The sequence below is a fragment of the Aquarana catesbeiana genome, linkage group LG10 (assembly GCF_042186555.1).
Source record: "Aquarana catesbeiana isolate 2022-GZ linkage group LG10, ASM4218655v1, whole genome shotgun sequence".
NCBI classification, from domain to species: Eukaryota; Metazoa; Chordata; class Amphibia; order Anura; family Ranidae; genus Aquarana; species Aquarana catesbeiana.
In genome coordinates this window covers 144,383,970-144,410,672 of record NC_133333.1, presented here as the reverse complement: position 1 = coordinate 144,410,672, position 26,703 = coordinate 144,383,970, and the positions used below count along the sequence as shown (strand labels likewise).

The following is a 26,703-nucleotide window of genomic DNA, read 5'->3' as shown; positions in this document are numbered from 1 at the left end:
AAAAAGTGTCACTTAGTGTCCACTGCAATGTCGCAGTCCCGCTATAAATCGCTGATCACCAGCATTAGTAGTAAAGAGAACAAAAATTCCATAAATATATACCATAGTTTGTAGATGCTATAACTTTTGAACAAACCAATCAATATACGCTTATTGTGATTTAAAAAAAAAATGTAGCAAAATACATATTGGCCTAAATTGATGAAGAAATAAGATTTTTTACAATTTTTTATTGGATATGTTTTATAGCAGAAAGTAAAAAATATAGGTTTTTTTTTTTTTTCAAAATTGTTGGTCTTTTTTTGTTTATAGCACAAAAAATAAAAACTGCAGAGGTGATCAAATACCACCAAAAGAAAGCTCTACTTGTGGGGAAAAAAGGACATCAATTTTATTTGGGTACAACATCGCACAACCGCGCAATAGTCAGTTAAAGTAATGCAGTGCTGTATCGCAAAAAATGGTCTGGTCATGAAGGGGGGTAAACCTTCTGGAGCTGAAGTGGTTAAAGCTGAGTTCCACCAAAAAGTGGAAGCTCCACTTATCAGTCTCCTCCTCCCCCTCTGGTGCCACATTTGGTACCTTTCTGGGGGGGAGTGGGTACCTGTTTTTGACAGGTACCCTTCCCATCAGAGAGATTTTGTCACGGCGAGAGCACTTGGACGTTCGCCCCCCTTCTCCTTCCCCCTTTGCCAGGCCATTCAGAAAGTGCAGCACGCTTTGCGCATGCGCAGTAGAGAACCAAATGTAAAGCTGAAAGGCCCAGTTTCCCTTACTGCGAATGGTGGCGGCCGCACCCAAGAGCCGATGGAAACATCGGTTGGGGTGCCGACATTGCTGGTTTCCAGGACAGGTAAGTGTCCTAATATTAAAAGTCAGCAGCAACAGTATGTGTAGCTGCTGACTTTAAATTTTTTGCTGGGGAGGGGTGGGGGTGGAACTCCTCTTTAATTCACTAACAAATTAAAGTCGAATTTCAGCTAATACTTTTTAAGCCGTTACAGCAACATTTTTTTCCCCTTTTGGAATAAAAGTTTCATATCATTGAATAAAAGCTGATCATTATAAGCACCTCTGTCAGTGTTAAATGATCTGTTTGGACCCCTAGGAGTCGATTTACTAAAGTCAAATGTGCACTTTGCAAAACACAGTTTCTCTCTGCAAGTGCAGTTGCTCCAGAGCTTAGTAAATGGGGTAAGGCTTCAATTTGCAAAGATTACCCAATCACGTGCAAGGAAAATGAAAAAAAAAAAAATTTTTGCTTGCACATGATTGGATGATGGAAGTCAGCAGAGTTTCTGCTCATTTACTAAGCTCTGGAGCAACTGCACTTTCGGAGAGCAACTGCACTTTTCAAAGTGCATAGTCTATTTGCCTTTAGTAAATCAACCCCTCTAACTGCCCTTTTCCCGGACAGAAGTTTGTCTTAACTAGCTGCCACTTTTGCTGGATAGAAACTAAAAAAATAGCAGCAGAATCAACATGTAAAAAGGTGAAGTTACAGACTGCTTTGTTAATGCCAGTGCCAGACTGCATCATATATGTCTTTTTTTAATCATTAAAGAATTTGTATTGAATTTTCCGTACAAATAACAGAAACATTTAAGGCAGCTGGTTCTGGTATATAACAATCAGGTATTCATATACAGTATCTCACAAAAGTGAGTACACCCCTCACATTTTTGTAAATATTTTATTATATCTTTTCATGTGACAACACTGAAGAAATGACACTTTCCTACAATGTAAAGTAGTGAGTGTACAGCTTGTATAACAGTGTAAATTTGCTGTCCCCTCAAAATAACTCAACACACAGCCATTAATGTCTAAACCGCTGGCAACAAAAGTGAGTACACCCCTAAGTGAAAATGTCCAAATTGAGCCCAATTAGCCATTTTCCCTCCTGGTATCATGTGACTCATTAGTGTTACAAGAACTCAGGTGTGAATGGGGAGCAGGTGTGTTAAATTTGGTGTTATCGCTTTCACTTTCTCATACTGGTCACTGGAAGTTCAACATGGCACCTCATGGTAAAGAACTCTCTGAGGATTTGAAAAAAGAATTGCTGCTCTACATAAAGATGGCCTAGGCTATAAGAAGATTTCCAATACCCTGAAACTGAGCTGCAGCACGGTGGCTAAGACCATACAGCGGTTTAACAGGGCAGGTTCTACTCAGAACAGATCTTACCATAGTCGACCAAAGAAGTTGAGTGCACGTGCTCAGCATCATATCCATGTCCATGTCTTTGGGAAATAGACGTATGAGTGCTGCCAGCATTGCTGCAGAGATTGAAGGGGTGGGGGGTCAGCCTGTCAGTGCTCAGACCATACGCCGCAAACTGCATCAAATTGGTCTGCATGGCTGTCTTCCCAGAAGGAAGCCTCTTTTAAAGATGATGCACACAAAAAAGCCTGCAAACGGTGAGCTGAAGACAAGCAGACTAAGCACATGGATTACTGGAACCATGTCCCGTGGTCTGATGAGACCAACATAAACGTATCTGGTGCACATGGTGTGAAGCGTGTGCGGTGGCAACCAGGTGAGGAGTACAAAGACAAGTGTGTCTTGCCTACAGTCAAGCATGGTGGTGGGAGTGTCATGGTCTGGGGCTGCATGAGTGCTTTTTGGCACTGGGGAGCTACAGTTCATTGAGGGAACCATGAATGCCAACATGTACTGTGACATACTGAAGCAGAGCTGGGAGATTGGGCCTCAGGACAGTATTCCAACATGATAACGACCCCAAACACACCACCACTGCCTTGCTAAAGAAGATGAGGGTAAAGGTGATGGACTAGCCAAGCATGTCTCCGGACCTAAACCCTATTGAGCATCTGTGGGGCATCTTCAAATGGACGGTGGAGGAGTGCAAGGTCTCTAACATCCACCAGCTCCGTGATGTGGTCATGGAGGAGTGAAAGAGGACTTCAGTGGCACCTGTGAAGCTCTGGTGAACTCCATGCCCAAGAGGGTTAACCTCCCTGGCGGTATGATTATTTAGAATTTTAGGTGCTGAAAGCGGTACAATTATTTTGCATGGAAATTTGGCGTTTTATATTGTAGGTCTGTAATTCTTAACAATAACACACTTAAATCTGTCCAAACAAGAGTCTAGTAGATATCCCGGGTATGATAAAGTTTGAAACACAAAAACATATATTATAATATAATAAATAAAAATAAATAATTAAAAAAAAATAAATAATAATAACAAAATAAATTTCCCCACGATTCACTATCGCTCAATTCTGCAAGTGTTCTAATTTACCATCGCTGTTTTCTAGCTGGCCTAAAGCCACTTTTGATGTAAAGGGACACTTTTTGGTTGCTATGGACAATCTCCAGTTTCCAGGCAGAAAGAACAGTATATATAACATAAAACTGCAAGCAGGGCATAGGACAAAGCACTGGGGACAAAAAGGATGTGAAATAATTTCATACAGTACTGTAATCTGTAAGATTACAGTACTGTATGTGTTATGTTTTTACAATTTTTTGAATTTGCCGCCAGGCTCCGCCCCCGTGCGTCGCGCCGCTCGCAGGGAACGGTGCCTGGCACGGAGAGGCTTCGGAGGAGGACGGAGCCCGCAGACACAGCGGTGGACATCGCAGGATCCCGGGGACAAGGTAAGTAAAGCCACACCAGGATCCTGCGATGTAATCCCGAGTGTGGCTCGGGGTTACCGCTAATGGTCCTGAATTTTAACCCCGAGCCACACTCGGGAAAACCGCCAGGGAGGCTACGGAGGTGCTGGAAAATAATGGTGGCCACACAAAATATTGACACTTTGGGCCCAATTTGGACATTTTCACTTAGGGGTGTACTCACTTTTGTTGCCAGCGGTTTAGACATTAATGGCTGTGTGTTGAGTTATTTTGAGGGGACAGCAAATTTACACTGTTATGCCCCGTACACGCGGTCGGACATTGATCGGACATTCCGACAACAAAATCCTAGGATTTTTTCCGACGGATGTTGGCTCAAACTTGCCTTGCATACACACGGTCACACAAAGTTGTCGGAAAATCCAATCATTCTGAACGCGGTGACGTAAAACACGTATGTCGGGACTATAAACGGGGCAGTAGCCAATAGCTTTCATCTCTTTATTTATTCTAGGCATGCGTGCCACTTTGTGCGTCGGATTTGTGTACACACGATCGGAAATTCTGACAACGGATTTTGTTGTCGGAAAATTTTATAGCCTGCTCTCAAACTTTGTGTCGGAAAATCCGATGGAAAATGTGTGATGGAGCCTACACACGGTCGTAATTTCCCATAACAAGGTCCTATCACACATTTTCCGTCGGAAAATCCGACCGTGTGTACGGGGCATTATACAAGCTGTATACTAACTACCTTACATTGTAGCAAAGTGTAATTTCTTAAGTGTTGTCACGTTATTATTATTATTATATTAATATCATACACGATTTATATAGCGCCAACAGTTTACACAGTGCTTTATAATGTAGAGGGGGGACAGCACATTTACAGTACAGTTCAATACAGAAGGGACAGGAGGGCCCTGCTCGTAGAGCTTACATTCTAAAGGGAGAGGGTGGTGGTACAAAAGGTAATAGATGCAGGGAATGATTTGATGGGGGTGGCTCGGGGACAGTTATTAGGTGGGTGTGGGATAGGCTTCCTTGAATAAGTGAATTTTCAGGGATCCCCTAAAGGTGGACAGGTTAGAGGCTGATCGGACATACCAGGGCAGGGAGTTCCAGGGGATGGTAGAGGCTCTGGAGAAGTCGTGAATGCAAGCATGGGAGGAGCTAACAAGGGAGCTAGAGAGCAGGAGGTCCTGGGAGGAGCAGATAGGACGATTTGGGCGATATCTGCAGATGAAGTTGGTGATGTAGCTGGGGGCGATGTTGTGGATAGCCTTGTATGTTGTGGTTAGCATTCTGAATTTTATACAGTGGGGTAGGGGAAGCCAGTGAAGGGATTGGCAGAGAGATGCAGCAGTCATGGATCTGTTAGTGACGTGTATTAGTCTAGCAGCAGCATTCATAATAAAAATATGTCAGATGAAAAGATATAATAAAATATTTACAAAAAATGGGAGGGATGTACTCACTTTTGTGAGCTACTGTATGTAATTGTTGATCTTTTCTTTATTACTCTTTGATTACTTAATTTCCTGCTTTGCTAAAATAGTGAAAGGTAGATTCTGCTGCTTAGAGGTAACACGTTCGTTCCTTCATTTTTTACATTGGAAGCTACAGATCTCTTCCGGAAAAATCAGGGAGCGTTGCCAAGCATGCTATTTTTGGCATGCTAACTTGATATAAAAAATGTAATGCCTATAATACATGCGATCGATTCCAAATTCAGAAATGACCAGGATTCCTGTCATTCAAAAACAGATGGCACACTTGTGTTTCTGTAGTACGCAACACAATTAGGGTAAAACAGATTAAAGCAAAATTATCAATTAACTGAATTCTTCAGTATCGCTCTGCATTTAACTATTATATAACCTTCCATTCCTATTCATCATCTATTCCTTTAAAAGGGAAAACTCCTCCTGTTCTGCTTTAATAGACACAGAAAAGTCCCTCCTTTTGAAGGATATGTTCAAGAACTGCCCTTTTTTCTATTTCTCAGGCTCCTTAAGATAGCAGTCTCCAGTGTCTGTCTCGGCATACACACGTTATTCTAGTGTGTGCTGCCTGCCCTACAGTTAACGCAAGTAGCATCTGAGAGGGAGTCACAGCTAACTACAGCCCTCTCCTCTGTCATTGCTCACTTTCACATCCATCTAAAGAGCTGCCTCTGGCTTTCTCTCTGCCAGGTGTTCACGTTCTAGGCTCGCTTTCTCCATTTGTTGAATCTGGAAATCTCACGCAGGGTCGTAGCACTAAAGAACTGGACAAGATGGCTCAGGTGTGCGCTGGCACCGACGTGGAGCAGCCTTTTGTCAAGCCTCTCTTCTGTCGCAGAGGAGCTCTCAGACAAAAACTAGTGCACGAGGTCAAGAGTCACAAGTTCACGGCCAGATTCTTTAAGCAGCCGACCTTCTGCAGCCACTGCACGGATTTCATTTGGTAAGTTCCTTCTTCTGTCAACTTTTAAAGCTGTGCGATTATTCACTAGCAGGGCATCGTGGTGCTTTGTGAAAACTGTTCTAGCTTTCAGTCTAAGGGGTTGATGGATGAGAAGTCTGCTGTAAGAAAAATTTCTTGTTGCTCGTGGCAACCAGTGAGCTTCCAACTCTTTTTGATGCAGCCCGGGTCCAAGTGTGAAACAAGGCTTCTGGTTGGCATGAGCAGCAAAGAATGTTCTCATCAGTACAATTGTCATGCATCAGACCCCAAGTAAAGGAATGAAAAGAGCAATAATGATCAATAAATTTCTGTTTACCAAAGTTCCTTTAAATATGGATTCTTGTTGGCTGCCATAGGTTATCACACTTTGTTGCTGAAGACCAGCAGTGGCATAGCGTTGCATGGATCAGTGCTGTATAATTTAGTTACTAATCCGAATTCCAGAAGCCTTCATGCTGTGTTTAAATCAATTGTATAGACAGATAAAGCTGAAGCGAACCACCGTGGGCAGGAAGAATTGAGATGTGCAGTTAATAGTCTGCAAAGGAGCACAATGTAAGGAGCGCTGTCTCTCATCTATACATTTGAAGAACTTAGGATCAGTTCAAGGGAACACATAATAAAGCTAAATTGCTGTCTAAGAAGCAGTTGATGGAAGCTGCCATCTTCTCCCAGGCTGCTTACTAGTCACCTCAATTGCAGTGATGCCCCACATGTGCTGTAATGCCCCATAGCTATCATGTACTGTACCTTCTGAGCTAGGTACGGGTAGCTTCTTTTAAATGCTTCTCAGACAGGTGCTTACTTTGATGAAAGTGAAAAGTAGTGGAATAGTTATTGAGTTCCGTAGAAAGCAACATGTTATGTCACTTGCATCAGCTACACCAGCTTCTCTGGTAGATAAAGGATCCCCTCCTTTATTGGAATCAACAATCCTTTCCAGCATAGATAGCAATGTTTTTTTTTTTTTTTTTTACCTATATATACACAGATTATTAGTCTTAATATAAATAGTCCAATCACAGATCACCTTTCATTGTTCTCACAGCAGTGAACTAATAAAAGATGATCTATTGTTATAGTTTATTGTCTTTTATTAATCATCGTTGCTCCTTGCACTGCACTGTATCTAAGCTCAATAGACATTTTTTTCAGGATTTTAAAAGACAAATTGTACAGCACAGTTATACCATAATCCCACTGCTGGCATTCTCTGACAGCGCAGTATAGCTGTCGCAAAGTAAAATAAACAAGAAGCGTATGCATTATAAATGAGAACTATATGCAAAGCTGTAATATTATTTACACAGTAGTGATCACTTTGTTCCTGCTTGTATAGCTTTCTTTTATATTAAAGCATTCTGTTTTATTGAGCTCAAACAGGCTTCCATTTACAAAAGCTAAGTTATTCATCATATGCCAATAGCCTTATTATGGGTGATGATCTGTTCATTATTCGAAATGATAACAAAGCACGCTAGGTCTGGCCGTGCACGGCTTGATATTTGAAAGCAATGGAATTCGAGTACCATCTGCAAATAATGGACAGTGCATTAAAGAGAAGTTGAACTCGAAATGTAGCTCCATTTTATACAATATGGTTTCAGGTATTACAGTCAGAAAGAGCTTACTTTTCTACCATAACAAGCAGATTTTTTGACTTGCATGCCACATGAGTTAGAGTTGGAAATCATCCACATGGCCCTAAATTAGAGTGTCGTGGGGGGTCTCCTTTTTTCATTAGACTGGTACATTTTTAGGCTAATTGCAACCCCCTCCCCACACTAATTGTCTTCCTAATTGTTTAAACAAGTGCTAAACTTTAAGTTTAGGTCTACTTTAACTACAGAGCTAAAAAAGCACTCATACACTAAGGAGTACAAGGATAGGTTCGACCAGCGGCCATTTCAAAGATTACGAATTGCCCCCTCCCAACTTCTAATGCATGATGTAGAAAGGGTGTACCACCCTGCGGCCACTGTCCGCTCACTTGCTCTGGCATCCCACAGTTGGCATGGAGTGTGCGCTGCAAGTGTACCCAATCACTTGCTTTTCTAGCAGCTAGAAGATAGTTGTACATGCACAGATCATTTTTCATGTCAGCTGTAGGCGAATGGGAGAGTGGGCATATTGGAGCATGGTATAAGAGCAGTAGCTGTCAGGGCAGGACATGAAGCCACGAGCCGCTGGTTGCACTTGCTAGCCACCAATGTATAGTGTGCGTTGAGTGGGCCTCCCCCCACCAATGCATCTGGGGCAGCTGCCCTCCTGCCCACCTCTTGCCCCAGTCCTCCACCCAAGAGTTAAGCTTTTCACGTACTCAACAAATTTTGGCCAGGTCCTGATGATCTGGCTAAAATTCGCTCAGTGGGTGGTCCTGCTGGCCCCCCCCCCACCCAACAATTTTTTTGTCTATGGCCAACTTTACTCAATATTATCTTCTTTCCAAGATTTTCATGTAAAATCTGCACGAAAACCTTTTCCTTTGTACTGCAAAAAGTGGAACCATCTCCTCCTAGCCCATGTGCCATACAAACTTCTGCTGGAGTATCGTGTAATGTCACAAAGAGTCCCAGCATTGGTGGTATCATAGCAGTGATACCATTGGGTGTCCTGGGCCTACACAATTTGACTCTATTTAACCTACTGGAAGCATCTCTACCAATAAGGATATCATTTAGAGGTTAAGTGAGGAATGCCTAGATAAGAAGGAAAACTGCTGAATTGTCGCATAAAATTTTGTATGCAACAGAAAATATCTGTTACGTTTATTATTCACCATTGGGATAGATCATTCTTCCATTAAGTATATGTTTAAAATAGAGGTAAGGAGAAAGGCCGAAGTCAGGATCTGATATATGCATTCATTATAGTGTAAGGCAGACTTCACATTTCTTAAAATACCCAAAAGAATTACTAAAGGTGGAGCATAATATAAAAGAAAATCTTGCACTAAATACTAATAAAGACTGGTGCACTTTTACTACTCCTTGAATATGAGGAAGTGAAAAATTGTGCTCCCAGCCTAGCACACTTCAGAGTGAGTCCAGATCGAAGTGTGCTATAGGCTGGGAAGATGATCAGCAGGCTGTTTGATCCATCCATCGCGGAGGTCGGAATATACATTGGATAAGTCCATACATCTGTTCACCTCATGCGTATCATAATCTCCTATAATTTAAAGATCATGGGGATCTGGTAAGAGGCACATTTAATCTTTTATATTTGGAACATGGATTGATCATTAATTACCCTGTCACTAGGAGTGGTGCACAGTATAACTATTTTCTGGAACAAGATTTAAACACTTTTTTGAATAAATACACATGGACAGTTGATTTGTGGAACTTGCTTTAATTGCTCTTTATTACTATGAGGGTATAATCACATGTTGAAATATTCAGTGTTGGGTCACAGTATATTTTGTTGATTTTTTACACCCAAGACAGCGCATATCTTTTATATTTTAAACATAAAGGTGGAGCATGTCTAGCAGGGAGCCAGGTAAAAGGATTAGATGCACATGAGTTGTTTTCTCTCATCGCCAATAACTGCCTTTGGTTTCCTATAACTTACAGTTTTTTAGATCACTATGAAGGTCGCAGGACATTTGTGGATTAGTGGTCATTAGCATTTATTATGGGTCAGTACACCAAAATTGTTGGGTTAACTGAGTTTAGCCTAGTACACGCGATTCATCTTTTTTTTCGTTCAATGTTTCGTGATGTTAGTACAGCAATATCCTTTTTTGAGCTATTGTGTTCTGACAGGGGAATGCCCCACCATACACCCCCCCCCCCGGCCGCTCTCAGCGGTGTCAGCCATTGGCTGCGAACTCTGATCCGCAGACCTTTTTCGGTCGCAGCCTTCAACAGGCTTCTGTCGGACCTGCTGCCATACAGACGGGCCTAATGTCAGCCGGTTTCTATAGAACTGGCCGATGACACCAAATATTCGGCCTTTTGTGTACGGCCCTTTAGTTAGTAAACTTGTGGTCAATTAGAGGGGTCATGGGTGAATCTTGATAATGCAATAGCACCATAAAGAACCAAGTAAATAGCAAAGAATAAATGAATAGTATGCTAATGTACAGATGTTATGAGCAAAATAGATTACCTTTTGTTTTCAAACACACGCTTCTGCATACCACCAGTGCTCCAGGTGTGAGGCGCTGCTGAAAAAAAATATCATCTAGCAATGAAAAAATGTCAATGAATGTAATGATTGTTTGTTAGAATTAGGTCTGACATTTCCAGCTCTGATTCACAACAAACCCAGGAAGGTAGGCTTTCTGCCCATGCAATGTCTGCTTGACATAACCAGGCAGGGCTATAAATCTAGGCATTTTCCATTATTGATTTTTCAAGGCTGGAACTCCCCACCAGAGCATTAGATGTGTGAATTCCGAGTCATATCGCTCCACAGTCTTCTATTGTGAATAAACAATACAAGTCTGTGTGCTTCATAGTTTCAAGGCATGTATTCAGGGCATGACATTTACAATTTAATGAAAGGCTTGGAAATATTAATTAAGCGATGGCCATGTGTATACAGGAATTTGCTAGAATTAAGTAAACTCTACATGTTTTAATTGCATTTTTGTTTTTTGGTATGTACTATAAACATAGGTGTGCACAGTCTATTGCATTAGGGTGTGCACCCCAAAGTTTACATACATACATGTAAACACTATTGCAAAGTAATGTAAACAAAAGTAAAAAAAAAAAGTGTATTAAAACATGGACAATGTCAGTAGAGCAGTAGACTATATCAGTAGAGTAGTAGACGGTATCAGTAGTTTTTTATTTTTATTATTATTTTTTAAAATTTTTTTCAATTTCTTGTTTAGAATACTATTCATTTTTTTTACAATGTTTTTAGGAGCCCTATTGGGGGACTTTGGTGAAATATCTATACAGACCCATAATGTCTCACTTTTGAGACAAAGAAAGGCACTGAGGACAGAGATTCCCCAGTCCCTTTCTCTGCAGCCTCAGCTGTACTGGACAGTGAATGAATGGGGCGTGCTCTTTGCTGAGCAGCTTCCTAGTCATTCACAAACAGTTTACTATGCTTCAGTTATGAATGGACACAGGAGCACTCACTGTATTCATTTAGAAAATGAATAATAAATTATTTATTTACCACCTGCTTCCCCAACTCTCCATCCTGACACATCCCCTGCAGCAGCTGACGGGAGAGGAGAGGAGGGAAGCCAGCACACCCTCTGCTCACACCTATGACTATTAAAGAACATGCTATGTGCATGGTTTCAGTGTTTTTTAGGTCTCATTAAACAATTCTACAGTAGAAAGCAATGCATTCATTGTTATTAACAGAGATAAGCTTAAAACAAAAATAATCTGGTATAATTTAAGCTGAAATATTTTTATCCTGAATGCCAGTTAATGCAGTATAAAATCCCAAAACACAAATATAATATATTGCAGCTTATCAATCCTTAAATGGGGTGGCTGCATTCTCTTTTTTAGTCTTTTCTCTCTTATTTTCACCTGGTGATCCTGCCAGTAACACACTTCCTGTAAAGTGTGTCTCCACTCTGGGTGGAGGAGCAACGGAGAAAGCCGGTCACAATCTCCTGACATGCAGGTTGGATGCGGGGAAATAGTGTGAATCCAGCCTTAAATCTAATGCCCTGTACACACGGTCGGACTTTCCGACAAAATATGTGCGATTGGAGCTTGTTGTCGGAAATTCCGACAGTGTGTGGCCTCCATCGGACTTTTTCCATCGGAATTTCCGACACACAAAGTTTGAGAGCAGGCTATAAAATTTTCTGACAACAAAATCGGTTCGCGTAAATTCCGACCATGTGTGGACAATTCCGACGCACAAAGTGCCACGCATGCTCAGAATAAAGTAAGAGACAAAAGTTATTGGCTACTGCCCCGTTTATAGTCCCGACATACGTGTTTTACGTCACCGCGTTCAGAACGATCGATTTTTGGACAACCTTGTGCGACCGTGTGTATGCAAAACAAGTTTGAACCAACATCCGTCAGAAAAAATCCATGGATTTTGTTGTCGGAATGTCCGATCAATGTCCGATCGTGTGTACAGGGCATAAGGATTATCCTCACACCACTGCATGAAACAGGGTTTTTATTAGTTGAGATAGAATGCTGCCATTTTGTGTTGGTATATTTGGTAAACAATACAATATATCAAAGAGCTGAACAGTGGGTTGTTTAAAGTTTTTGGGGATTTTTGGAAATAAAAATCTCTATATATTACACTTGTTTATGTAGTTGATGCCTTAAAAATCCCACAGTTATACACTCTTTGAATTTAAGAAAAAATAACAAACAGCAGCCTCCAAAACACCCCAGTCGACCTCTGAGTGGCATTAACCGTTTCACGCCTAAGCCTATTTCTGACATTTGTTGCTTACAAGTTAAAATCAGTATTTCTTGCTAGAAAATTACTTAGACCCCCCCCCCAAACATTATACATATATTTTTTAGCAAAGACCCTAGAGAATAAAATGGTGATTTTTGCAATATTTTATGTCACATGGTGTTTGACATCTTTCAAATGCATTTTTTGGGGAAAAAAGACATTTTCATGAATTAAAAAAAAAAAAAACGAAACAGTAAAGTTAGCCCAATTTTTTGTATAATGTGAAAGATGATGTTGCACAGAGTAAATAGAGTAAATAGATACCTTTGAAATTGCGCACACTCAAGGAATAGCGACAAACTATGGTATATAAAAATCTCCATAGGCGATGCTTTAAAAAAAATGTAATGGTTACCAGGTTAGAGTTACAGAGGGGGTCTTTTACTAAAATTATTGCTCTCACTCTGACGATCATGGCAATACCTCACATGTATGATTTGAACACCGTTTACATTTTCGGGCGTGACTTACGTATGCGTTTTCTTTGTTGCGCAAGCACGCGGGGATGGGGAGGCTCTCTTATTTTTAACATTGAAACTTTTTTTATTATTTATTTATTTATTATTTTTAACTTTGAAAAAAAAATCTGATCAATTTTATTGCTAATAGATGGTGACAGGTACTCTTTATGGAGGGATCGGGGGTCTAAAAGACCCCAAATCCCTTCTTTGCACTTAAAAGTATTCAGATCGCCAAAATTGTCAATTCTGAATACTGTCATTTTTTTTTTAAATTCCGAGTAAACCAGAAGTGACGTTGTGACGTTGCTTCAGGGATTTTACATCAGAGACCCGGTCAGAGCTGAATCCAGCTTTGTTCCGGTCTCAGCCCAGCCAGCGGACGTGCTGGCTGGTGGCTCGGGTCTACCGGTGGGACGGGAGGTTTGGGAAGAGTGGCGGTAGGTGGCGGGAGGGGGGGCATGACCCCCCCCCGCTCCTTTAGGATAACAGCCAAGTGGCTTTTAGAGACATCAGTTGTTATCACTAAAGAGCCAACCGTCTGCTCTAAAAACGGTACTGGGGTGATGCCTCCCGATATGACCCCTTCAAGCCATGAATGCAAATTTGCATACGGTCGGCGTGAAGGGGTTAAACTCTTCAACACCTCTGTGCCTCATAGAGATTGCTGGGGTGTTGGCCTAATGTAAAGCATACCTGCTAATGATAAAGTTGAAGTGGTATTAAACCCAAAAGCAAAAATGTATTATATTGGGGTCAATTCACTAATGTTTACCGCATGCGATAACATGGTCACGTGACTAATTTGCATAAATTATTGCATGCGGTAAATAAAGTTAATTTCACAAAAAAAATAATGATTATGCGGTATTTACTAGACATGTGCACACTGAAATATTTTGTTTCGGAATTTCGTTTTCGTCCGAAGAATACATTTATTTAGTTACTCCCGAAATTCGTCTTTATCTATTTAGTTTTTCGTTAAAAATTGCATTAGTCCGAAAATCCAAATTAAGGTTGAATCTGTCATTGAAGGCTTAGGGTGTCTGTCGAATGTTCAAAGAAGATTTGACGGAGCAGCTAAACTGTACGACGCTGTACAGTTTACCTGCTCCGTCGAATCTTCTTAGAACTTTCAACAGACACCATAAACCAAAGTATGTGTGTACTTAGTTCTAGCCATTTTACTGCTCCTCCTCTTTGGTTACAATCAGCCAATAACATTCATCATTATTTTTATTTATCTTTTCTCCCCTACGTCGAAACTTTTCTCCCCTGCGTCAAATCTTTTCTCTCTATGTCAAATCTTTTCTCTTTATATAGAATAATCTTGGACTAATAGAGTTAAGGTTAGGCACATTCGACCACAGGTTTGATGGACACAGATTGTTATTGTCATCATCATGTCGAATCTCCTATCTATATCGAACTGTTGTAGCAACGAAAACGAAAATAAAGCATTTGTTTGTCGGATCTTTCGTTCTTCGCATTCTACACTTTTGTTATCGTTTGTTAAAACGATGACGAAAATACCTGAAATTCGGACGAAAATGCATTCGGACGAAAATGAATGCACATGTCTAGTATTTACCACAAAATGAAAAATGTGTCGGTAAATATCGTCAAAATCCATGCGATAAGCTCTTAAAGCGGAGTTCCACCCATTTAAAAGTCAGCAGCTACAAAAAGTGTAGCTGCTGACTTTTAATAAACAGACACTCACCTGTCCCACGGACCAGCGATGCAGGTGCAAGAAGCCCCGCTCCTCTCCGCGGCACCCGCATTGTAGCTGTGGGCGCCCGGCTGTGGTTTCACAGCCAGGTGCGCATTGCGCATGTGCGAGCTGCGCTGCACGTTGTGAATGGCCGGGCAATTTTCTGGTACCTGTGACGTGTCCCAGAAGATTGCAGGGAGGGAAGGGGGAGAGGTGAACTTCCTTTCAGCGCTGCGGCTGTCAAAACTGGGTACCTGCTCCCCCCCTCAAAAAAATGACATGCCAAATGTGACATGTCAGGGGGTCACCAGTTCTTAAAGTGGAAGTTCCATTTTTGGGTGGAACTCCACTTTAATTCACAAACAGAACAGATGGTAAAAAATATATTTATTAGCAGGGTTTTGCTGGCGGTATAACATGCGGTATTTGTCAGAAACAGCCTGGGGGTCCACCCCCCCAATAGCTGGTTGCTAAGGAGCGGGCCGGGAAGCCGGCCACCGAGTACTTGACAACAGATGACTCATCAGCTGTAGGGCGAGCCCCACACCAAAATTTAAAAAAAACAAAAAACAAAATCCATACCAGACCCTTATCTGAGCATGCAGCCCAGAAGGTTAGGACGGGGGAAGGGGATGAGCAAGTGACCCCCCCTCCTGAACCATACCAGGCCACATGCCCTCAACATGTGCGGGGGGCTGATGGAGGAAAAGGGCCTCTTGCCCACAACCGTGGGCTGTGGTTGTGGGGGGTCTGTGGATGGGGGCTTATCACAATCTGGAAGCCCCCTTTAACAGATCCCGCCCCCCCATGTGAATGAGTAGGGGTACATAGTACCCCTACTCATTCACCAAAGAAGTGTAAAATTAAATCAAAATAGTCCAAACGTTTTTGACAATTCCTTTATTAAAAAATAAAAGTACTGTCCCCCGATGTAGATCCATTGTCAATCACGCCGCCACCCCCGAAACTGAAAAAAAAAAAAAAAAGCTCCGCTTGCCACAAACACAGCCGTTGTTTCTTAATGTTTCCAGGCCACCCGGCAATGTCACCTGGTGGCACTGCCCCCCTTGCGATGTCACCGACCGGTGTATGTTAAGGGCATTTGGCCTGGTACAGTTCAGGAAGGGGGAGGGGCACTCGCTCGCCCCCCCCTTTCCTGACCTGCTGGGCTACATGCTCGGATAAGGGTCTGGTATGGATTTTAGGGGGTGAGGTTACCCTTAAAATCCATACCAGACCAGAAGGTATGCATTGGGGGGGGACCCCACACAGTTTTTTTTTTCAGAGGTTATAATTTCCGGCATGTCAAGCTCATTTCCAGGCAAATATTAAGCCCCCTTCCCAACCTTTCCTAACCCATCTTGCACTATTATTCTACCTTGCCTTGTGAAGAAAAATACACTTACCTAAGTCTGCCATTCGGTTCCCTCCCCAGCGCTATTTTCAGGTGCAAAGGACCAGCACTGCCAGTGCCGACCAGTCCTCAACAGTCCTATGGGAAGGACTGTGATTTGGCTGTGGTGCAGAGGCATCAGGCAAGACACGTTTTCCTCAAAATTTGCTCTTACTGTTCCGAATAAGTAGCAGTAGAAAATAATGGTAGACATTAGAGATGTGCACGACAAAAAAAAATTTTTGTTTCGTTTTGGATTAACGCGTTAAGTTAATAATAATTTTCTTTCATCATATTCGTCATGTTAGAATGATTTGTTTTCTGATTCAGTTTCATATTATTGGATTCATTTCATATATTCGGATTAGTTTTGTATATTCGTTGTTCCAAATCAATTCGTATTTCAGAAGCTGTTTGGGAAGATTGACTATATTTGTTTCAACATGTTAATTCATTATTTTTCTTATGTGCTCTGTTTGGGTTGGATGGAGGTGGATCCATCAGAATCTCCAAATCATAATATAACAAATGGGACAAAATAAATGTTGGATTCATTCATTATGTTACCATTCGGAGATTCTGATGGATCCACCTACATCTAACCCAAACACAATAAGCGGGAATCATCATCTTATTTCACGTTTATACTTTACTATATTTATTACAATATGCTTACATTTCATATGTAGTGTATTTTTTAATAATAAAAAATGTTAATTCAAAAAATGAAATGGATCCAAATCAATATGGATCATTCGTTATGCCATTACATTATTTCAGATGCTTTAAACATTAACAAAAGGTCTGAATGAAAACAAATGCTTTTGTTGTTTCGTTATAATTTATTTTGGATTCTTTGAAATTCATTACTATTGTGATTCTGAGATTCAGATACATCTGACTCTCTAAATAACAAAAGATTAATCTGAACTTTGATTTTTAACAAAATAAATCACATGTCTAGTAGACGTTCTTCCAGAATCAACTTTAACACCTAGGCAGGCACGTATTCAAATCAAACGTAAGACAGTGTTAGTAGTGCAGTAGACATTCAGTAGGTTGTTTGTGGTTGATCAATGTGAACTGCTGAGATGGTTTCTCCACTGGCAGCCTCCCTGATGGTATTCCTCAGTGTGGCTCGGGGTTAAATTTCAGCACCATTAGCGGTAACCCCGAGCCACACTCAGGATTGCATCTCAGGATCCTGGTGCAGGTTACTTACCTTGTCCCCAGGATCCTGCGATGTCCCCCTGCGTTGTCTGTGGGCTCCATCCTCTGCCCGAAGCCTCTCTGTGCCAGGCTCAGTTCCCTGTGAGCGTAGCGACGCATGGGGGCGGAGCCTGGCGGCAAATTAAAAAATGTAAAAATCATAACACATACAGTACTGTCATCTTACAGATGACAGTACAGTATGAAATCATTTCACTTCCCTTTTGTCCCCAGTGCTTTGGCCCATGCCCTGCATGCAGTTTTATATTATATTTACTGTTCTTTCTGCCTGGAAACATGAGATTGTCCATAGCAAGCAAAAAGTGTCCCTTTACGTCAAAAGTGGCTTTAGACCAGCTAGAAACAGCGATAGTAAATTAGAACACTTGCAGAATTGAGCGATAGTGAATCGTGGGGAAATTTATTTTATTATTATTATATTATTATTATTTTTAATTATTTATATTTATTTATTATATTATAATTTATGATTTTGTGTTTCAAACTTCATCATACCCGGGATATCTACTAGACTCTTGGTGGACAGATCTAAGTGTGTTATTGCTAAGAATTACAGGCCTACAATATAAAACGCCAAATTTCTATTTAATTGTAATTTAATAATTGTACCGCTTTGAGACGCAAAAATCTGAAATAATCATACCGCCAGGGAGGTTAAAGCAGTGCCCAAGACCAGTATGCTGAGAACTCCTTTTCTCATCACTGGGTACAAACAGCAGATGTCTGGGGTATCCTTTCTCTACAGGAACCTGTCCCTACACTCAACCAGTCTTTCCTTTACAAACTGGTTTTGTCTCCACCTTCTGTCTTTACATTGCAGGGCTTATTAAAATGACAGAGCTGGGGCTATATAAGATCCCTCTTTCTCAAAGATGACCACCCAAATCTAAAGAGAACTCTGTGTCCAATTAGGCACAGGCTCCTCCAAGATGGCACCCAGAGTTCATAGCAGGGGACACAATGCTCCTTAAAAACAAAAGAAATGTAGTAGTTGAACATATGTCCAATTAGGGAAAAGGGGTTGGTGGGGACATCTAGTTGTAGAAAGTAAAAACTACACCAGAAATCTCACTAGAGGGAAAAATGTGAGAATAACACCCTGTTACAGTCCATTCAAGCTGAGATTATCAGAAGACTCCTCTTTAGGATCCTGAGAGAACCCTACTGCTGGGCAGCCAAAACAAAGTGTTCATGTCATGCAGGTAGTGACTTGGACACCCAAAGAAGGACTAGTGTAAACAGAAGGGAGTAGACTTGGAATTGGAGTGTCACATGACCTCAGTTTTAGATGAATAAAAAACATCTAATTTTTTTATTGTTATGCCACTGATCAGTTAGAATGGGATGGGAGGTGGATTTAAAGTGGTATTAAACCCAAAGCCTAAAATGGAATATATTGCAGCTTACCAGTTCTTAGATGTGGTAGTTGCATCAGTTTTCTTTTTTAGGCTTTTTCTCTCTGTTTTCACCTGGTGATCTAGCCAGTAACGCACTTCATGTATTAGAGTGCCCCCACTCTGAATGAAATAGCTCAGGGGCACCTTTGGATGGCAGCATTGTCAGTCGGGGGGGGGTGGAGTGTTAGATTTATTAGCAGGTTTAAGTACACTAACTGTTAGAAACTCTGTATATAGCCCTACAGAACAGACAGTGCACAGTCCACATGAGCTTAACTGTAAAAAGGAAACAGGAACTTTATTACACAGAGAAAAGACATAGAGTTTACCATAGAGCAGCTAAAAACCTATAAACACTGCCATCTACTGGCTGAAGTAGTAGTTGCACAAAATACATGAACAATGTATTCCAATGCCCCCACTCAACAACTACTCCTTATATTAGTCCTATTTTGAATCTCAGTTCTATAAATCTTTTCTTGTAAGCGGCTTTATCAAATGCAGGCGGTCTCCTAGTTACAAACATCCGACTTACAAACGACTTCTACTTACAAACAGAGGGAGACAACAGGAAGTGAGAGGAAATCTACACCTAGGAAGGGAAATCCACTCCTGTAAGAGTTATTATGGGAAAAAGGCATCTCCACTGATGCTTTATCACCAAGGCTTGTTTTCACAACAACTCAACATTTTCAAAATCCAATTATCATTGGAACAGAAAGTGAGGTGAAATCTTCTGAGCAGGGACACAGACAACAAAACAAATGTTAAAGGGGTGTTAACCCTTCCCTATGCTATCCAAAAATCTTAAAAATATTTTTTATGGCTGGAGCTACACTTAAAAAAATTTACCTGTACCAACTTACAAACAGATTCAACTTAAGAACAAACCTACAGACCCTATCTTGTTTGTAACCTGGGGACCACCTGTGCTCTGATTCAAATTTGTTTCTCGTGCGTTGGAGGTCTTTGCATCTCATCCCATGAATCTGGCTCTGATTTTAATACTATGTGAGCATTTACCTTGCATGCCTTTATTTCTTCTGGTGGATTTCCTGATTGAAGCTGATTGAAGCTACTTCTTTGACAGTATTTGGATTGTCTGCGTTAATTTCTATTTCTGTGTCACTTTGTTGCTTATCTTCATGTGACACTGATGTGGAATTTCCCTCAGTTTGAAGCGTTTAGTTATTTCATGAAATTTTGAACACACTCACTGAGGTTTCATCGACAATTACACTTCTACTGATGATTACCTTGTTTGTGTCCTGGTGTAGAATTCTGTATCCCTATTGAGATTCTCTGTACCCCACAAGTACACCTTCCTTTGCGCAAGCATCCCATTTTTTTGTTTTTCCACAGTTCATATGGAGTTTTCTCAGTTGATTTTCCTTGTAGTCGATTTTGGAGATATCATGTGGTCATAATTGCCTCCTCCCGTATGTGGTTGGCATATCTGCATCAAACAATATTGTTCTTCCATTCTCACATAGAGTACGGTTCATTCTTTCTGCAACCCTGTTTTGATCTGGGTTGTATGGTACAGAAATTTTAAATATTATGCCATGCTTTCTGAGAATCGCCTGTGTGTTATCACCTGTATATTCAGTTCCATTGTCGTTACACAATACACTCGGTATTTTGCAAAATGTTTTGCTTACTTGAGCCAAATACTGTTCAAGCTTCTCTGGTACTTTACTTTTGTTGCGTAACAGATATAGAGGGTTATTTACGAAAGGCAAATCCACTTTGCACTGTAAGTGCAAACTACAAGTGCAAAGTGCACTTGAAATTGCATTGAAAGTGCACTTGGAAGTGCAGTCGCTGTAAATCTGAGGGGTAGATCTGAAATGAGGGGAAGCTCTGCTGATTTTATTATCCAATCATGTGCAAGCTAAAATGATGTTTTTTTTCCTTGCATGTCCCCCCTCGGATCTACAGCAACTGCACTTCCAAGTGCACCTTGCACTTGTAGTGCAAAGTGGATTTGCCTTTAGTAAATAACCCCCATAGTGTAGTATACCTGGAGTAATCATCTATAAAAATGAGAAAATACTTCTTCTTTTCTGGGGTAAATTTTTCCATTGGACTGCAAAGATCTGAATGAATGAAGTTCAGAGGTTTCTTAGCTCTGCTGTTACTCTGCTTTGGAAAGGCTTTCTTGTAATTTTTCCTTTTATATAGCTGGTGAATTTAATTGTTTGATCACATGGATTCATTTTTATCCCACTTGCATAGTCATTCTCAGTTAATTTTTTTATTTTGTCAAGACTTTTGTCATCTGTGCCACGTGTGAATGCAGTTTGAATGTTTTTTCTCCTTGGCAGTATTAACCACCTCCCTGCAGTTCAGCTGATACAGTTCATCTGTAATTTTAGCCTTTGCAAGTAAGATATCCCATTGTGATGGCACACCTGTCATATTGGAAGGTCACTACATTGCCTTGTTTTTTGACCTTCACTGACAAAAGTTTTGTTTCAAGAGCAAGGGCATAAAGGACATTTTTCACAGGTGTCTTTCTGGTGACACTCTGGGATATAGGACAGAAAAGAAAAACATCTCCTATTCCTTCTGATTCCATTATTTGCCCATTAGCTGTTTCGATTTTTCCTGTTTTTCTCTGGTCAAGGTGAATAATGAAATCTGTGTCATTTGTTATGTGACTCAAAGCTCCTGAATTAACACACCATGACTGCAAAGATGAGGTGCAACTTTTGGGTCGAAAAACATATTCAGTATCTGAAGAAAAATCAGTTTCTTCCTTCACACTTTTGGCCTTTTTTAGTTTAGTTTGTTTTTGCATTCTAGCTTTCCAGATTCTGAAAACTGCTTTTAAATGATGTTGCTTCTTGCACATAAAATTGTGCTTCTTCATGTGTTTCTTGTTGCATGTTACTGTTTTCATTCATATTTGTCATCTTTAAAGCAGACTCTGCAACAGAAGCATTGTCACTATTATTGCTTTCTGTTTTACACTTATATTCATCCTCAAGCTTGCCCTTAACATATTCCAATGTCAGGTCATCATCTGGACATGAGTCAAGTATTGTGACAACCATTTCATAGCTTTCTGGTAAGCCACTGAGTTATAGTGGTGCAACATGAAAATCTTTTATTTCTTTTCTAATACCTCTCAGGCATTCAACCATTTCCAAGGTGTGTCTTATGTAATCCTGCATACCCTGGCCTTTCATCAGCTTGGTTTGGTGTAGCTTTCTAATCAAAATACACTTTATTGCTGAGATTAACTCTTTCATGCACCTTTTGTAATCCTTCCCACATTTCTTTAGCAGTTTCACACTTACATATGTACTTACACAGGTGATACTCGAAAAATTAGAATATTGTGCAAAAGTAACACGGCTGCAACAAAGCTTTCATTTGCAAATCTGACAAACCAGAACTACCAGTATTGAAAATTGAAGATGAAAATGCTGCTAATAAGAGAGGGTATGTGGAAATGTATAAATGAAGTCAAGCCAGAACACCTTTTAGATGAGTGGCTAGTGATACTTGAAAAATTAGAATATCGTGCAAACGTTCATTTATTTCACTAATGCAACTTAAAAGGTGAAACTAATATATGAGATAGACTCATTACATGCAAAGCAAGATAGTTCAAGCCGTGATTTGTCATAATTGTGATGATTATGGCTTACAGCTCATGAAAACCCCAAATCCACAATCTCAGAATATTAGAATATTGCATGCAATCAATAAAACAAGGATTGTACATAGAACAATCGGACCTATAAGCATGCATATGTACTCAGTACTTGGTTTGGGCCCCTTTTGCAGCAATTACTGCCTCAATGCGGTGTGGCATGGAAGCTATCAGCCTGTGGCACTGCTGAGGTGTTATGGAAGACCAGGGTGCTTCAATAGCGGCCTTCAGCTCTTTTGCATTGGTCCTTCTCATGTCTCTCATCTTTCTCTTGACAATGTCCCATAGATTCTCTATGGGGTTCAGGTCAGGTGAGTTTGCTCGCCAATCAAGCACAATAATCCCATGGTCATTGAACCAGGTTTTGGTGCTTTTGGCAGTGTGGGCAGGTGCCAAGTCCTTCTGGAAAATGAAGTCAGCATCCCATAGAGCTTGTCTGTGCAAGGAAGCATGAAGTGCTCCAAAACATCCTGGTAGACAGCTGCGTTGACCCTGGACTTGATGAAGCTCAGTGGACCAACACCAGCAGATGACATGGCTCCCCAAATCAACACAGACTGTGGAAACTTCACACTGGACTTCAAGCATCTTGCAGTGTGTGCCTCTCCATTCTTCCTCAAAACTCTGGGTCCTTGGTTTCCAAATGAGATGCAAAATTTCCTCTCATCAGAAAAGAGCACTTTGGACCACTGAGCAACAGACCAGGTATGTTTTTCTTTAGCCCAGGTAAGACGCTTCTGATGTTGTTTGTTGTTCCGGAGTGGTTTGACAAGAGGAATACGACATTCCAGGATCCATCTGTGTGTGGTGGCTCTTGATGCACTGACTTCAGCCTCAGTCCACTCCTTGTGAAAGTCACCAACACTTTTGAATGGCCTTTTCCTGACAATCCTCTCCAGGCTGCGGTCATCCCTGCTGCTTGTGCACCTTTTTCTTCCACACTTTTACCTTCCACATAACTTTCTATTAAAGTTCTTTGATACAGCACTTTGGGAACATCCAACTTCTTTTGCAATTACCTTTTGAGGCTTTCCCTCTTTATGGAGGGTGTCAATGATGGTTTTCTGCACAACTGTCAGGTCAGCAATCTTTCCCATGATTGTGATTCCTACTGAACCAGACTGAGAGACCATTTAAAGGCTCAGGAACCCTTTGCAGGTGTTATGGCTTAATTAGATGATTAGAGTGGGACGCTTTGAGCCTAGAATATTGTACCTTCTCACAATATTCTAATTTTCTGAGATTGTGGATTTGGGGTTTTCATGAGCTGTAAGCCATAATCATCACAATTATGACAAATCACGGCTTGAACTATCTTGCTTTGAATGTAATAAGTCTATCTCATATATTAGTTTCACCTTTTAAGTTGCATTAGTGAAATATATTAACTTTTGCACGATATTCTAATTTTTCGAGTATCACTTGTATGTATAATTTGATAAACTTCAATGCTACTAGAGATTGTGCTCTGAGCTTTTTGGCCTTTCTCTATCCACTCATCTAAAAGGTGTTCTGGCTTGACTTCATTTATACCTTTCCACATACCCTCTCTTATTAGTAGCATTTTCATCTTGAATTTTCAATGCTGGTAGTTCTGCTTTGTCAGATTTGCAAATTAAAGCTTTGTTGCAGCTGTGTTACTGGCCATTTTGTTTTATTCCTTTGCAGTTTTTTTTCTATATCTGCACTCATCTGTTGTAGCAGGCTAAGATTGGGTGTCTGGGTTCTCAGCTTTCCTCTCGGTGGGTATTTGGGCTATGCCTATGCCCATAACCTGTTGGAAATTCTGTATATAGCCCTACAGAACAGACAGTGCACGGTCCACATGGGTTTTGCTGCTTAACTGCAGACAGGAAACAGGAACTTTATTACACAGAAAAAAGACATAGAGTTTACCATAGAGCAGCTACAAACTTATAAACACGGCCATGTACTGGTTAATGTAGTTGTTGTACAAAATACATGAACAATGTATTCCAACACTAACAAATTTAAATCAAACTCCAGATAATACTTTATAAGCAGTTACAGTAAAAATGTTTTCGTCATTTTTGGATAAAGGTTTTATATACATAAATAAAAGATAATTATATGCACCTCTGCTAGTGTTACATGGTTTGTCTCATCTCTGTAACTGATACATTCTGATGGACAGCTTGTTCTTTTGAAAAACAACAAGCTTACTGGCTAGATCATCAGATGAAAATAGAAGAAAGAAAGCCTAAAAAAAAAAGAAAATGAATGCAGCCACCACATCTAAGAATTGGTAAACTGCAATATAATAAATGCTTGCATTTGGGTTTATACCATTTACCCACTTCAGACCCGTAAGGTTTTAACTCCTTAATGACCAGGCCATTTTTTGCGAAACTGCATTGCGTTACTTTAACTGACAATTGCGCGGTCATGTGATGCTATACCCAAATAACATTGATGTCCTTTTTTCCCAGAAATAGAGCTTTCTTTTGGTAGTATTTGATCACCTCTGCGGTTTTTATTCTTTGCGATATAAACAAAAATAAGTGACAATTTTGAAATAAAAAAAAAAAATAGATTTACTTTCTGCTATAAAACATATCCAAAAAAAAAAAAATGTAAAAAAAAAAAAAATCAAATTTCTTCATCAATTTAGGCCAATATGTATTCTGCTACATATTTTTGGTAAAAAAAAAATTCCCAATAAGCATATATTGATTGGTTTGCCCAAAAGTTATGGTGTCTGCATACTATGGGATATTTTTATAGCGTTTTTAATTTTTATTTATTTTTACTAGTAATGACAGCGGTCAGTGATTTTTATCGGGACTGCGATATTGCGGCAGACAAGTCAAACACCTAACTGACACTTTTGACACCTTTTTGGGGGACCATTGACACTAATGCAGTGATCAGTGCTAAAAATATGCACTGTAATGCCCTGTACACACGATCGGACTTTCCGACGGAAAATGTGCGATCGGAGCTTGTTGTCGGAAATTCCGACCGTAGGCTCCATCGGACTTTTTCCATCGGAATTTCTGACATACAAAGTTTGAGAGCTGGATCTAAAATTTTCCGACAACAAAACCCGTTCGCGTAAATTCTGATCGTGTGTAGACAATTCCGACGCACAAAGTGCCACGCATGCTCAGAATCAAGCAGAAGAGCCGCACTGGCTATTGAACTTAATTTTTCTCGGCTCATCGTATGTGTTGTATGTCACCGCGTTCTTGACGTTCGAAATTTCCGACCAACTTTGTGTGACCGTGTGTATGCAAGACAAGTTTCAGCCAACATCCGTCAGAAAAAATCTGATGGATTTTGTTGTCGGAATGTGCGATTGTGTATACAGGGCATTACTGTGCTAATGACACTGGCTGGGAAGGGGTTAACATCAGGGGCGATCAAAGGGTTAAGTGTGTCCCTAGGAGTTGTTTGCTAACTGTGTGGGGAGATGGACTGACTGGGGGAACACAGAGAAGGCGAACAGAAGATTTCTGTGTCCTCCCCTCACAGGATGGTGATCTGCCTTGTTTACATAGGCAGATTGCCATTCTGCCTCTCTGGGGAACAATCACGGGTGGTCGGCGGACATTGGGCTAGCCGGACCCGCTGATTGGCTCCCCATCTGTCCAATGGACATACAGATACGTGATTTTGCGCAATAGAGCCGCCCCGCTGCAGTATATATGCAGTATACTCTCCTTAAGTGGTTAATATCAGCTGGGACGTGGTCTTTAAATGGTTAAAACAATTCTAAATTGTAATACTACACCTACTACTAATATTTTTGATGATAATAATAATAATAACTGAAGTTTTATTGCAAATTAAAAACTTTAGCCTGTGCCCACACACATGGTTCACTACAAATTATAAAATGTAAAAAGTTGATGAAACAACTTTTATACTATTACTGAATATCAGTAGAACCATAGTGGGTGACACAGCTTTGAAACTCCACAGCTGTAGGATACAACGTCCATACTGCTAAGAATGAGTACAACCAGAATGCAGGACACAGCTTTACTAGTTATTCACTATAATAAACTTTAGCCACTACAACATAATCAGGTTTCCTCTTTGCCTCCTGCTAGTATTGACTTTGGACATACAACAATGCAGAATCTGCAGAGTGCTGTTTCTATTATATTTAACAAGTAACACAGACATGATGGTTTAATTGAATTTTGGTTTTGTTTGTTTTTTTTACATACTGTCACTATTCAGTGTCCCTGATCACCGACATACCCGTTATATGATAACGCTGTACTGCACTGGTGAGAGTAAGTAAAAAAAAAAGTGATTTCCAAAAATTGTGACAAACAATGAGAACTTCAAAAAAACTCGCCATGTCTCTTAGAGCCCTTGCACACTGGGGCGGGGGGCGG

General features: G+C 40.5%; 1 protein-coding gene across 4 annotated transcripts in view; it reads left to right on the top strand.

The window, feature by feature from the left end:
* PRKCG (protein kinase C gamma) overlaps window positions 1-26,703 on the top strand; it is an 805,390-nt gene that overhangs the window by 117,591 nt on the left and 661,096 nt on the right. The window contains exon 3 of one of the 4 annotated variants that reach the window (XM_073602741.1): window positions 5,805-6,057. The exons of the other annotated variants lie outside the window; for them this stretch is intronic. Within the exon in view, the coding sequence (XP_073458842.1) occupies window positions 5,888-6,057 (170 nt within the window). The 5' untranslated portion in view covers window positions 5,805-5,887. The remainder of the gene's footprint in view (window positions 1-5,804; window positions 6,058-26,703) is intronic. 4 annotated transcript variants of the gene reach the window in all.